At 39.0% G+C, this 15,062-nt stretch overlaps 1 protein-coding gene across 1 annotated transcript in view; it reads right to left on the minus strand.

Moving 5' to 3' along the window:
- Positions 1 to 2,643: 2,643 nt before the first annotated feature.
- Positions 2,644 to 15,062, minus strand: part of ppp4r2b (protein phosphatase 4, regulatory subunit 2b) — a 51,227-nt gene continuing 38,808 nt past the window's right edge. Inside the window, exons 4-9 of the mRNA XM_078414495.1 lie at positions 11,029 to 11,122; positions 9,871 to 9,908; positions 9,697 to 9,777; positions 8,832 to 8,972; positions 6,767 to 6,999; positions 2,644 to 5,155 (exon numbers count right to left, since the gene is read on the minus strand). Coding sequence (XP_078270621.1) covers positions 4,866 to 5,155; positions 6,767 to 6,999; positions 8,832 to 8,972; positions 9,697 to 9,777; positions 9,871 to 9,908; positions 11,029 to 11,122 — 877 coding nt within the window. The 3' untranslated portion in view covers positions 2,644 to 4,865. The remainder of the gene's footprint in view (positions 5,156 to 6,766; positions 7,000 to 8,831; positions 8,973 to 9,696; positions 9,778 to 9,870; positions 9,909 to 11,028; positions 11,123 to 15,062) is intronic.

The raw sequence follows: 15,062 nt of genomic DNA on the forward strand, positions 1-15,062 counted from the left end.
TGTAACAATGTGGAATCTAGGTGAACTTCAGCCATTTGTAACTGGACACTGGCTTGTATACAATGGAATTTAGAAGGATGAGGGGGGATCTTATTGAAACATATAAGATAATTAGGGGATTGGACACATTAGAGGCAGATAACATGTTCCCAATGTTGGGGGAGTCCAGAACAAGGGGCCACAGTTTGAGAATAAGGGGTAGGCCATTTAGAACGGAGATGAGGAAGAACTTTTTCAGTCAGAGGGTGGTGAAGGTGTGGAATTCTCTGCCTCAGAAGGCAGTGGAGGCCAGTTCGTTGGATGCTTTCAAGAGAGAGCTGGATAGAGCTCTTAAGGATAGCGGAGTGAGGGGGTATGGGGAGAAGGCAGGAACGGGGTACTGATTGATAGTGATCAGCCATGATCGCATTGAATGGCGGTGCTGGCTCGAAGGGCTGAATGGCCTACTCCTGCACCTATTGTCTATTGTCTATTGTCTATTGACACATGAAGCCAGAGTTGCACCATAATAATAATAATAAGGTGCCACGAGGAAAGAAGGGGATTGCACTATCTATTATTTTTTCAGTATCAGGCCTTGCAATCAATGCAAAATAAATCAACCTTACTTTTTATTCAATTTAATAACACCTTCTCCCAAATTTCATGCTTTCCTTTTTAACCATTTCAAGTACATAAGAAATAAATTTAGGATCAGATCGTCTCATTCTTCATGTTTAAAGTTGGTTATTTTCTGATTCATGTGCAAATGAAAATAATACAACAATCTACAACACTCTAATTAACAAATTTGACTGAATTTGAGGCAAGACATGATTTATTCTTGAAATACTAGTACCCATCATTTGCAGTGAACATTTACTCCCTGCACCATTAGTGCATCATGATATTGCAGTCAAAAGATGCACTACAGCAACTTTGACAGGCTTACATGATAGCACTTCACCAATCTTCCACCTTGAAAGGCAAGGACAGCTAGCAGGGGGGACTCCACCTTCAATTTGCCCTCCATGCCATACATCATTTTGGCTTGGACCCAATTTTGCCCCTCTCACTTTTACTGGTTGAAAGCATGGAACTCCCTCCCTAAGAGCACTGTGATAAGACTGATGCAGTTCAGGACAGCAGTTCACCACCATTTATTAATGGCAATAAACGATGTCAGTGCCCACACATTGCATGTATATAAAAACACAAATAATAATAATAATAATAATGCATTACATTTATATAGCGCTTTTCATTTACTCAAAGACGCTTTACAGGGATTTAAAGAACATAGGGAAGTGAATAAATAGATAAATAAGTAAACGAACAGAGAAAGGAGACAGAAGGTGAGGTGACCTTCAGTGGTTGAAGGCAGTACTGAACAGGTGAGACTTCAGTGATGTTTTGAATGTGGTGAGTGAGGAGTCTCTGACGGTTTGGGGTAGTGAGTTCCATAGGGTGGGAGCAGCGATGGAGAAAGCCCTGTCCCCCCAGGATCTGAGTTTGGTCCGGATGTGGGGGGATAGGAGATTGGCAGCAGCAGAGCGGAGGGTGCAGGTGGGAGTGTGCCTGTGGAGGAGGTCGGTCAGGTAGGATGGGGCCAGGTTATGGAGGGCTTTGTAGGTCATGAGGAGGATTTTGTACTGGATTCTCTGGGGGATGGGGAGCCAATGGAGTTTGTAAAGGACGGGGGTGATATGGTCACGGATCGGGGTGTGGGTGAGTAGACGGGCAGCGGAGTTTTGAATGTATTGAAGTTTACTGATGATTTTTGAGGGTGCGCCATAGAGGAGGCTGTTGCAGTAGTCCAGACAGGAGGTGATGAAGGCGTGGATGAGGGTTTCTGCAGCTGAGGAGGAGAGGGATGGACGGAGACGGGCAATGTTTTTGAGGTGGAAGAAGGCTGTCTTTGTGATGCGTTTGTCGAAGGAGAGGGTTTGATCAAAGATGATTCCAAGATTCCGGATGTGAGGGGAGGTGGATACTGGGAGACCATCAATATTGAGGATGAAGTTTTGGGTGGATTTGGTGAGCTTTTTTGGACCAATGATGATGATTTCAGATTTGTTGCAGTTGAGTTTGAGGAAATTTGATTGAAGCCAAGATTTTATTTCAGTGATGCAGTTTGTCAGTGTAGAGTGTGTGGTGGTGGAGATTGACTTGGTGGAGATGAGGAGCTGGATATCATCGGCGAAGCAGTGGAAGTTGAGACCATGACGGCAGATTAATTGACCAAGGGGGAACAGGTAGAGGATGAAGAGGAGGGGGCCAAGGACTGAGCCTTGGGGGACACCTTGTGGGAGGGGAGCGGTGGGGGATTTACAGTTGTTAATGGAGATGAACTGGTGCCTGTCAGAGAGGTAAGATTTGAACCAGGATAGGGCTGTGCCGGTGATGTTAAAGGAGGTTTCAAGTCGGGTGAGGAGAATGGAGTGATTTATGGTGTCAAAGGCGGCGCTGAGGTCAAGTAGAATGAGGATGTTGAGGTTGCCAGCGTCGGAGGAGAGGAAAAGGTCGTTTGTGATTTTGAGGAGCGCAGTTTCAGTACAGTGGTTGGAGCGGAATCCGGATTGGAAAGTTTCATACAGGTTATTGGTAGAGAGGTGGTATTTGAGTTGGGAAGCTACAGCACGTTCCAAAAATGAAGGATTAAAACAAAGTTAGCTCATTAGAGTCTTGCCTGTTCATCAACAGTGCAAGTCAAGCTTGAGGATAAGGTATAGAATATATGAAAAGCAAATTACTGCTTTTTGAACTGGATCAGATGAAGTCGTGGAAGCAAAAACTAACCGCTTTAAAAAGTTTAACTGGATAGATGAAATAGATTTCTGTGTACAGCAGAAGCATGGTCAGCTACATGTTACAATATGTCATTATAACTGCCTTAGATATATAATTTAAGTAGCTTGTTCTAGAATCTTTTCAAATATCACTTGCCAATATTACTGGTTCTGGAAGCTGAACATGTTTCTACAATACCATTATGGAGTGACAATTAGGCAGCTAACAGTAAAGAGGAAAAGGCTACATTCACATTTCATTTCTACCTTTACCACCCCTCCTTCTGTGTTTTAAGCGTGGAAATATGACCAACTCATCATTCCAGGTTTATTTAACTGAATCTAACCTGATTGTAAAGTTGTTTATCTGAAACATTATTACAAAGATAAAAAGCTAGGCTGGTGCATTGAAAAAAATAGAAAAACTCTGCTTCGCTTCTTCACCCCATGTACAGACGTGCACCTGATCAACCCTGGATTTTGTAACAGAACTACTCGGTACTGTCAAAATTCTCCCAGGCGATACTGAAAACAAAATTAAAATTCAAAAACATTTTTGCTGATCAGATTGGTAAAAAACTTGTGAAACTATTGTTTAATTAGCAACTTAAGATGCATATTTGCAACCACAGCACTGAAGAGAAACAATGTTACAGCGCAGATGCATCCTGTAAAACTTTACATACCGCTTAGGATGAAGATTATTAATTCTCTCATAAGAAAGTTAATTTAAGATCCCACAAAACTATATCTTTAGAATATTCACTTTAACAAGTGCAAAATACTACATTCACAGGAAAGACAAGACTGCCAATCTTGCAGATTGCCAGTTACGTGCAGTCATTATGGCCTCTGGTAAACCTGTGCAAATTTTATCAACGGGAACTGGAGTGTATCTCCAGACTGTGTCCAGATATAACATTTATTGCTTTATATGAATACTGTATTGAAAGCCATAGCATTCAGTTTACACACAAATTATACAATTATATAACGTGTCACAAAGGCAGTGAACAATTACAATCTACAAAATCTACTTACAGAAATTTAAAAATTCTAAATATCAAAAAGTACAGTTGCCAGAAACAAGTACAAACTTGACAGCCAGTAATTGTGGAAGTTAGTTGAAGGATTTTGAATATACAAGCTGGAAATCAGAAAACAACACAAGTACAGATTATCAATTGTGCTTTGAGTTCTCATCTCCAAAGATGTACAACCACTGGCTGTCAATATGTAGTAGCATGTTCAAAAATATCTTTCACTTCAAAATTTTGTACAAATCACGGTGGTTCAATGCACCCCCTAAAATTGTATTACCAGTACACAAGATCTGGCACAATACTAAATTAACAGGTTAATTGCCGCAGCTCTTCAACGCAGTCAGTGGTATAAGTGTAACATTGCTGTCCGCATGCTACAAGTATTTTAACTGAAAGGGACTTAGTCAAATGTTCGCAACGTTTTAACCACTGAGCATAAATTGAGCAACTACTTTCCACCTTTTTCTGCTTGAACAGTGAATTTAAAAAAAAATCATTTATTCTGCAACCAAAACTGATTTCGAAGATTTGATGTTTCACTTTTATACTCCTTTTTGAGCAATGCATTCCATGAATGCAGGGTCAGAAGTAAATAGAAGTGATGTATAATTGAGTTTTTTTCCTCTGGAATGTGTTGTAACTTGTGGTTTCTGCAGTGTTTTAAGTAAATGTATTAAAAGTTGAAACAATGACCAAGAAATTAAATCTTGAAGTTTTAAAAACTAGACAAAAAATAATTACGGTAAATGGCCTAGTTCAATGAACTGCAAAACATTGTGACAATTTATAGTTCTACTTTCCAGTTTAAAAACTTTCTCTAAATAAAAATCTATGCATAACCCACTGATTTGACCAAACAAAACAAAAAAGATGGGAGCATTAGATGAGATCTAAAGGAGCTGGTTTCACTTTTCTCATCTAATACAGCTTTTCCAGGGATCAGAGAAGGACTATCCCTCCTCTTCTGGAAAACAAAGGTCCACTTTATTACATAAAATTTATACAGTGTAAAAGCAACACCTCATGGAAAATACAGCACAGCTTATCTCTATTCTTAGCCCTGCTCCATTGGTTCTTCTGTGACATCCACACTGTTGTCCATTGGGCTCTCAGAAGGCATTTCTGGAGTTTCGGGTGGTGTATCTGGTTTTCCTGCAGCACTGCAGTCCACACTGTTACTAATAGTATCAGTATTATCACTGATTTCATTTTCTTCAGAAGTTAATGTCTTGGTTAGGTCCGATTGGTCCATTTGATTTTCATCTGAAGTCTTTATGTTTTTAAATGAAACTTCGACTTTCTCTTCATCAGATTCAAACAAGGCTTTCATTTTTGCACTTGATTCTGTAAATACACAAAATATTATCAGAAATCCCTTCTCTAATGCTATGCAGCAATGTGCCATTGTGTAGGAGATATTGCTCCATTGTTACTGAGCTGATCTCGCAAGAACCATTTGGCTTTGTTAAGTTTCTGCATGGTAGACTGCTCTGAAAGATTAGATTGTATGGGATCCAGGGAGATCTTGGCGGCTGGGTACAGAATTAGCAACATGGTAGGAAGTAGTGGGTGGTGGTGCCGGAAGGTTGTTATTTGGACTCAAGGCATGTGACCAGTGGTGTGCCAACAGGGATCAGTGTTGGGCCCATTGCCGTTTGTAATCCAACATTTGGATGACAATAATCAGCAAGTCTGCAGTCGACACTAAAATAGGTGGTGCTATAGACAGTGAAGATGGTTATCAAGATTAAAGTGTGATCTTGGTTAACTGAGCAAGTGGACTGAGGAATGGCTAATTGAGTTTAATTCAGATAAGTGCAAGATGTCACATTTGGGAAGTCAAACCAGGGCAGGACCTACAGTGAATGATAGGGTCATGGGAAGTGTTGTAAAGCAGAGGGATCTCTGAGTTACAAGTCCATAGTTCCCTGAAAATGGCAAAACAAGTAGATGGGCTAAAAGGACCAGCTTAGACGGGAGTACCTAGGTTGGCATGGACAAGTTAGGCTGAAAGATTTGTTTCCATGGTTGTAGTCATAGTTATATAACTACGAGAAGCGCAAACGATATATTGGAAAATATGGACATACAGTTTTGAAGTTTGACATTGTACATTCATATGCGAGAAGGTTGGAGAAAGTAGAGGAAAACCCAAGGTTCCCGAGATTAAACTATCTCCCCATTTTAAGCTCTCCCAGAAGAATAAATAAATGATTGGGTGGGGAGAAATTTTCAGCTTGATGGTGATGACATCATATTAGGTGTGCCACGTTAAACATATTCATAATCTCCCTGCCAATGTTTCCATGAGGATTATGTGAAAACATAAGAGTATAGAAAAAAATTGCATCTTAAAATTGGAGAACGGGAGAACCGATAGGGTTTGGTATATAAATCTCTCAAATACAAATTAATTGTTAAATTTCATTTCTTTAGCAGGGTACATCTGTTTCGACTGCAACATTAGTGGTCAGTTTAGAGATACAGCATGGCCTTGGGCCCACTGAGTCCATGCCCAACCATCGATCACCCCTATCCTAGTTCTATGTTATCTCACTTTTGCATCCTACACACTAGCGACAATTTACAGAAACCAATTTACCAACAAACCTGCACTTCTTTGGGATGTGGGAGGAAATCAGAGCACCTGGAGAAAACCCACATGGTCACAGGGAAAATGGACAAACTCTGTAGACAGCACTGGTAGTCAGGAGTGAACCTAGGTCTCTTGCGCTGTGAGGAACCAACTCCACAGCTGTGCTACTGTTGTAAGATTAGTTTCAACTGTTTGCTTTGCATTGAGGGAATGATCCTAGTTTTACATTTCTCACTTGTACTGAAGACTGAAACAATTGATTGTCGGGGCTTGTTGGCATTTTTTTTTCATCAGTAGAACATCGTAGGTTTTCTGCTAACCAGAATTCTATTTCATATATCTAAGGGATTATACAATACCTTTTTGATCTACGTTTGCTGGATCATCTTTGGCTTCTTCCTGCTTCTCTGTATTCTCACTTTCTTCAGGCATTTCTGAAGAAGTCTCAGAATGTACAGGTTCATCTTCCTCATTTTCCGTGTCAAATTTCAGTCGTTTTACCTCAGGAGCCTCGGCTTCCATTGTGTCTTCCAAATGTTTATTTTTTGAGCAGGTACTTGGAACGTCATCTTCGTGGGATGTGGGTGAATCACTGATCAAAAATTTAAAAAATGCATTAGATGCAACAATTTGGTACACAACTGCGTTAATAGTGTAGATCCCCTTGTCAAACACAGAGGGCTAACTTTCTACCTTTGATCTCGTGCATTTGTCAGTTTCAAAGATGTTGGCCTCATCGAACATTGCAGCAGGAACCTGACCAAGTGTATCCCAATTCATGTGGGAAGCTAGGGAAGTAAACTGCTTGGGCCCTGCAGAGATTATTATATCATTGTTAGCCAAAGCTGAGGTGTCGGAAGACTGGAGGATGGCAGCGATGTTTTTTTATATTCGAAAGGCTGCAATGTCAAGTCAGGAACTACAGACCAGCAAGCCTGATATCAGTGGTGGCAGAATTACTGGAAGGAATTCTGACGGACTTGATCTATCTGCATTTGAAAAGGCAGGGACTGATTAAGGATAGTCAGCATTACTTTGTGTGTGGAAAATTGAGTCTAACGAATTTGTTTTTTTCAATATGATGATGGTGACTGACAAAGGCAAGGGACAAGAAACTGACTATATGGCCTTTGACAAGGTCCCATGAGGGATCCAGGGTGAGCAGGCCAATTGAATACAAAAGAGGGGAGGGAATTAAAAATTGGAAACCTGTGACCAGTGCTGGGATCTGTGCCAGATCCCATTAGTAGTAAGATAAGTAAATTTGTAGCTGACAAAATCGTGTTATAGTTGACGGCGAGGAAGGTTGTCAAAAGCTTACAACAGGATCCAGATCAACTGGGAAAGTGGCAAAGGAATGCAAGGTGGTATTTAATTCACGCATGTGAAGTGATGCCTTTTGGCAAGTGAAACCAGAGCAAGGCAGTGAATGTTTGGGGCCCGAGATTATTGTACAACAGCCAGACCCAGGAGTATATAAATAGTCCCTTGAGGTGGCAACACAGGTGGATAGGAAGGTGAAGAAATAAATGTGTACAGCCTGCTTGCCCACAATTGGAGCATTGGGTACAAGAGTTGCAACGTCATGTTACAGTTCTGTAAGGTATTGGTGAGACTGCAACAGGAGGATCGTGTGCAGTTCCGGTTATTTTATGCTATTGGATGTGATTAAGCTAGAGAGGATGCAGAAAAGATTCACAAGGATGTTTGAGGAATTGTAGGGTTTGCGTTATAAGCAGAGATTGGATAGCCAAATGTTCTTCCTGCAGTGATGGAAACAGAGGGGGTGACCTTAGAAGTTTATAAAATCATGAGGGACGTTTAAAAGACATTTGGACAGGTGCATGGATAGGAAAGGTTTTGAAAGACATGGGCCAAATGCCAATAGGTCTACCTCAGTTAAAGACCTTGGTTGGCAAGGATGAGATGGGCCAAAGGGTCTGTCTCCGTGCTGTCTAACTCAAGGACTCAACTCATTTCCCCAACATCCATATCCATGATGACTTTCATTGGCACCAGGTAAACATCTTCATTTTCACATTCTCAATATCAAACCTTCATGTCTTCTTTAGTCTCATACAATCCTCACATTTGCACTCCATAAATCCTGAAATACAATTTATTTCTTCAGCTGTTATTTCTTCAGCTCAAACTTTCACCTTAAATCTCTCTGCCTTGCTGCATTTTCTCTTTTTGAGATCATCTTTAAGACTCCCTGCTTTCACCAAGCTTTTGCCAGTCATCTGGCATCTTGAGCTTGGTTGAAATTTTAATCAATATCATGAAGCACCCAAGAAAAGATGACTTAAAAAACTTGCTTACAACAGAAATTTACATTGGATCTTGACATTTGCATCACTTTAAAACTTTCCCTTGAACTTTTATATAAAGATTACAAACTCCATTCATAGTTAGGTGATATACCTATGAGACTTGTCCTCTGTTTGTTGAACATTTATTTCTCGATCAGAGCTGTTCGGCAAACCGTTTGTTGTTAAAGGACTTGATAATGAAACCTTTGATCGACTCAGAGGTCTTGGAGTACCGGGACCATTGATATTAGATCTGAAATTAAAATAAGTACTCCAAGTAAGCATAAGGAATTACAAGGATCTCTGTTTAAAAAAAATACCATTCAGAAATTAAAAGTTAAGCATGCATACTAAATTTAACCCCTTTTGATAATTCCATTTAAGGACATTTTTGCTCTGCATTCAGTTTACAGAAACATGTGTTAAAATGGAATTATCAAAATGGGGCTAAGTTTATTGCTCTGCATTCAGTAGCAAAAACAATCGACAATAGGCACCAAACTGCTGTCAATACATATCTCAGAGCCATGATACCACCATGTTGCATGATACCACAGGGTTCCATGTTTTCATGCCTTTTAAATGAGAAATTATCAGAAATTATAAACAAATTAAATAGCTCAATGTATGTAAAACTAATCCTGCTGTTAGGAAGATTACAGTCGACTCAATTTTTCTCACTGAGGATCGAGGTCACCATGCTCAGTTTATCAAGCCTGCCTCAAAGAACATGGCAACCCAAAACACGTAGCAAAATTATCAATGGAACCAAGAAATGAGATTTACAAATGCAAATAAACATTTGCAAACATAAAAACATCAATTCTATTACACACTGAAATCCAAAGTTATTTTACTGTATATGCTGTGAATTATGTCACCCTCCTGCACTTGTAAATATTTACATTTCCTTTCCTTTTTCAAATAAAAAAACACCAAAAAATTAGATATCCAAAACAAAGCAGACTGTGGCTCACCTGTCTGTGTAACCAGTATGGCTTCCCGACAGCATGATGCCATTCACACGATTCAAATTATTTGAGCTAAAGTTGTACTTCCTAAAGAAAATCAGGGAGAATTCAATTATTTGAAGTATTAAACAATTCTTGGAATATAATTACACCGTAAATTTATTTTTTAATTGTACTTACTCTGTTGCGGGATACACACAGCTGACAACCATAACGTTCTGCGAATTTACAAAGTAGAAGTATGCATGATTAAGGGCAACATTTCTGCACCTAATATCTTGCTATATCATAAATTCATGCAGTTCATTAATCGCAAAAGATTTCAGCAACAGGTAACAGGTATGATTTTAAACTTACTGGATATCATAGAAAATAGGTGCAGGGATAGGCCATTCGGTCCTTCGAGCCAGCACCACCATTCAATATGATCATGACTGATCATCCAAAATCAGTACCCCGTTCCTGCTTTCTCCCCATATCCCTTGATTCCGTTAACCCTAAGGGCTAATATCTATCAGATATTAACAGACAAAGTACATCCAGTCTTTACCATTTACTCTATTTGGGATCAAAAGCTCTGTAGAATGATAAATGGGAATAACCAAATGCCTCTCCATTGTAAAATAAATCACCCAATATCAAGACGTGTCCCATAATTTAGGCCAACAGGAACACTGACACAGTATCACAAATCCAGATTGCTTGAGAGATTAACACATCATGGAAAGTGGGTATTCATATGGATAACGTATTTGATAAAATATTTGATAACCAATAGGCCACATCGATTATTTTGGACATGGAAGTAATCTTGTGACAAAGTTAAAAAATAGTTTGGAGGGGGGCAGGAAATGGTGGAAGGAATGCAAAGATGTTCCCCCAACAATTTGAACTGTAGCCTCAGCTTTTCACCAAATATGATTAACATTTTTCATAAATGCATGGAAGGATACATGCCCAAAACTGGAAATGAAAGTATGGTATATTATGACACCAAGTGTTAAGGAATATAGCTCGACCAAGTAAATAATTTCAACTGCCACAGATGGAGTTCTGTGGAAAAGCATTAAGTCACCCACATTGAACCCAAGATTCACTGTAGGCAATATAGAAAGTAGGTTTGGATTTCTCGGTACATAGTTAAATACAGCCGACAAGGAGGCCAGGAACTAAGTCATTCAACACAGGATCCTCAGCCTGACCTAATCTGTCCAGTAATGGAAAATATAATACATAATCCTTAATCTTTGAATTACTTAGGACTTGGTGGTATAGTTAAAAGTGGATGCTTGTGGGTTAAATAATTAGTATCAAAGTTAAAATCAATTTCTTGGTTACCTTTTCAATTCCTCTGAGAAATTTATCTGTCCCAGTGTAATTCTTCTTGGGATCAATAAGCAGCTCACATAGACGCTGAATTGTGAAGGGAATACTGTAGATGTAAACAAATACATTATCCATTAACTGGAATATGCTCTAAAAATAATTAATAAAAGCACATATTTGGAGGCCTGGAGACAGCACAATAGAGGGAATATCAAGTTTGCAGAATTATCTGTAAAATTTCCTTATGAGAGCCCAATTTCTCAAGCTTTTATTCCCAAATTTGCCTCTTCTCTCAAATGCTACTCTGTCAAACTATAAAAGTGAGATAACAACTAAGATATAAGCAGACCTAACAAAAAGGGAAAGTAGTTATGGGCGGCACGGTAGCGCAGCGGTAGAGTTGCTGCTTTACAGCGAATGCAGCGCCGGAGACACAGGTTCGATCCTGACTACGGGTGCTGCACTGTAAGGAGTTTGTACGTTCTCCCCGTGACCTGCGTGGGTTTTCTCCGAGATCTTCGGTTTCCTCCCACACTCCAAAGACGTACAGGTATGTAGGTTAATTGGCTGGGTAAATGTAAAAATTGTCCCTAGTGGGTGTAGGATAGTGTTAATGTACGGGGATCACTGGGCGGCACGGACTTGGAGGGCCGAAAAGGCCTGTTTCCGGCTGTAGATATATGATATGATATGATATGATAGTTGCATGTCTACAGCAAAGTGCCAATTTTGTCAAAGATTGGTGCAATCATTGTTACAAACTGTTGCTCGGTGACTTTAATTAAACTGTTATACTTTGTCAGCATGACTGCAGCAATACACTCCCACCAGAGATAAGGTTATGCATTCAGACCAGTTGAGCACTATAGCATGCAAATCATTGCCAATCTAATGTAACACATTGTAGTAGTCATTACAGGTGTGTCTTCAAATCAATCCACACGCTTTCCAAAAAAATCCACGTTTTAATTACAGACCGGTGATTATCACATTCGCCACTTTCAGAAGGTTGTGGGTTTCAATACCATTTTCAGAGACAAAAATCTAGGCTGGCAGTCTTGTGCTATTCTAATTTTTTATACATATCTTACTGTTAACTCATCAAAACAAAGCCCTGTTCACCCTATGTTAAAAGCAAGTTCATGGTCTAGGGTAAACATGCACAGATACTGCCTCAAGTGGACAAAAGTAAAATTAAGGGGATTGAATTTATCTGTATTCGCAATTATTTGAAGCCTTAAAGGTTTGGAAAACACCTAGGTGATTCTGTAAACAACTGGCAAAGATGCACAGTATAAATAAGGTGTCCTTATATTTTACAAGTCAAGAAAAGAAATAATCCCATAAGCCTTATTAATCATTTAATTGATCTGGTTCAATAGCTCTATAGGAAGTCAAAGCTGATTAAAATCAAAAAGCAATGCTTTAAATAACTCCACAACCAGTACATTTATTTAACCTTGTAGAATGTGTTGAATGGAAACATTTCAAGATCTTGTTGCAGCAGTCCAAAAATAAACTGAAGTCCATCCATTCATGAAACATTGTGAGTCTTAAACCTTGAAGCAAAAGATCATCAGAATACTCAGCCTTTTCGAGAAAAAGAGTATGCAATGTGGATTTTACAATCAGCCTTTAGAATAGAAGGTGGAACACACAGCACATGATGAGTGAAACTGATAACATTACAGGTTAACATCCTTTCGTAAGGACGAGGAGAAGAGTGATTAGTTTGAGTATTTTGTGGAAGTAGGGAGGGGCAAAATATGTGGTGGAATACGGGAGAGCAAATGGCAGAATTAATCAAGGCACATGACAAATGACAAGTGAATAAACTACGGATAGGTCTAGGAAAGATTTAAGTGAGAAGTGCTGTGGGACCACAGCAGAGTACAGAAAGTTGTAAATTCACATTAGATGACAGTTCAGATGGAAGATTACTCCTTGATTTTACTGTGATCCGAATCAGAGTAGGAGCTCAACAAAAAATTCCAAGTGAAGGCAACTAGAAAGTCTGAGTCAATGCAGAGGAATGAACAGAAATGTTCTGCAAACCTGATGCTCAAAGTGGATTTGAGTTCAGAGGAGACAAGGGAGGAGTAAATAACAGCATATTAAGTGAAAGCAATAGAGGAATTGTTACTTCAGCGCTGTGCTTTGTAATTGTAGTGTATATTTCCCATATTTTGGCAAAAGTGGAATTGTGGAATTCCAAATTACTTTGTGTAACACTAATTAAGTTTAAACTCTTAGAATAAAAAATTTATAGAACTCATCTGAACTTCAGCCATAAAGAATGAATTGTTCGTTTGCCTTAACTGTAAAGTTTGGGTACACAAATGTAACAATTATTTCAGCAATTACGTGCGAGAAAATGTGTAATGAATATTTTAAAACTGAACAACCCACAGTGGAGGAATTCAAATCATAGTTGCAAACACATACACTGTACCGTCGTGCAATTTTGAGCTGCTCAGATGCCGAATGGAAAATTATAAAAGTCACACTGGTAACCTGATGCTGCTCTGCTACCACACCTGTTGGTTCATTAAGAGGCCAGATTGCAGCTGAGTATGTAAAACATCAGTGGCTCATATTGTAATAATCAATTGTGACAAGTCACTTAAATGGGTCAATTTATAAAAGGAATCCAGTTTCCAAAACATTCACTGATTGTTGGGTGTTTATGGTGTTACATGAATGGACTAACACTGACTCAGTGGTTCGGTAGCTTGGTTGATGAAACAGCTGAACATATCAGCTAATATAGCCAAAAAGTTGCAAAACAATGGATGCTTCAAAATAAAACATTTCTGCAGCCAGAAAATTGAAAATATTGACAAATATGTACACTGCTCAAAGAAATATAAAAGTAAACTACTGCCATATCTATACAATGCCAGCATTTGGAAAATAAAAGAGTTTATCTAAGAAACACATGAGTAAAGGTATCACTTCAGATGAAACAGGATAAATTAAAGGGGTGCATAGTAAAATTCACAATGACAGATGCACAAAGTGGATGGATGCAAAGTTCCACGAGCTGTTAACTGATGTCTCTGCCGTGACATCAGTTAACACCTGCCAGACGAAAACTCTGATGGCATAGTGGTTTTATATTGGACTGCATAAACCACCACTAGTCTTTGGAATAAATACACAATATAATTGAAACTGCTATGTATTTTACATAGAAAAAAACAAAGAAATGTGTAATACTTTAATATTTCCATACAATCATATATAGAAACATGTTAAATAAAAGAGGCAGCCAGAGCAATTACTTTTTGTGATACCTTTTTGTTATACTCTATAACAAATAGGGCTAAATGACAATGAATATAGCATTGGTTAATTGTGCAGAATCAAAGATTGCATACATGGCATTTTGTTTGCTGTCAAATATTATAATTGATAGGGTAATTTGGCTCGAAAACCATTTGGCAGTAAGCAGTTTACTGCTATCACCAATGCAGTAGGAAACAAGTCATTTACAGATGTTTTGCATGCTCTAGCACAATTACTTCTGCAAAAAATATATATTTTTAGATGAAAACTTGGAGGCCAGATGTTTCTGGAGAGATGGGGAGGGAGGTGGTTGAAGAGGGAGTGGGCTAAATTGATCAGATTGCACAAGAGGTAATTTTATTTCTCATATTGCACTGAACACAGTGCATCTTCAATTGCAATGCCACCACACAAAAAAATAGAACAAGGCCAACCAAAAATTGGGAAAACCAATACCCAAATTCGATAATCATTTTTTAGATTTGTGGGCAGGGAATCGAGGACAAAACAGGCTAAAGCAATTTGGTCAGAGGTCAACCACAAAATTATTGAACAGAATGAGTTTGAGGGGCTCAATGGTCAACTTTGGGGGGAATTTTTGTTTGTATCAGGTGCTGCTGTGTAAACCTTTGCTCTAAATGGTGTCAGCAGCGATTAGCTGCTTCCAGGCAACTGACCTGTTGTTGGGTCTAATGTACTGAGTGACAGATCTGTCACTCCTCTGTCTCAACACTCCATCTGGAGTAAAGTGTGCAATT

The sequence above is a fragment of the Rhinoraja longicauda genome, chromosome 17 (assembly GCF_053455715.1).
Source record: "Rhinoraja longicauda isolate Sanriku21f chromosome 17, sRhiLon1.1, whole genome shotgun sequence".
Lineage (NCBI taxonomy): Eukaryota > Metazoa > Chordata > Chondrichthyes > Rajiformes > Arhynchobatidae > Rhinoraja > Rhinoraja longicauda.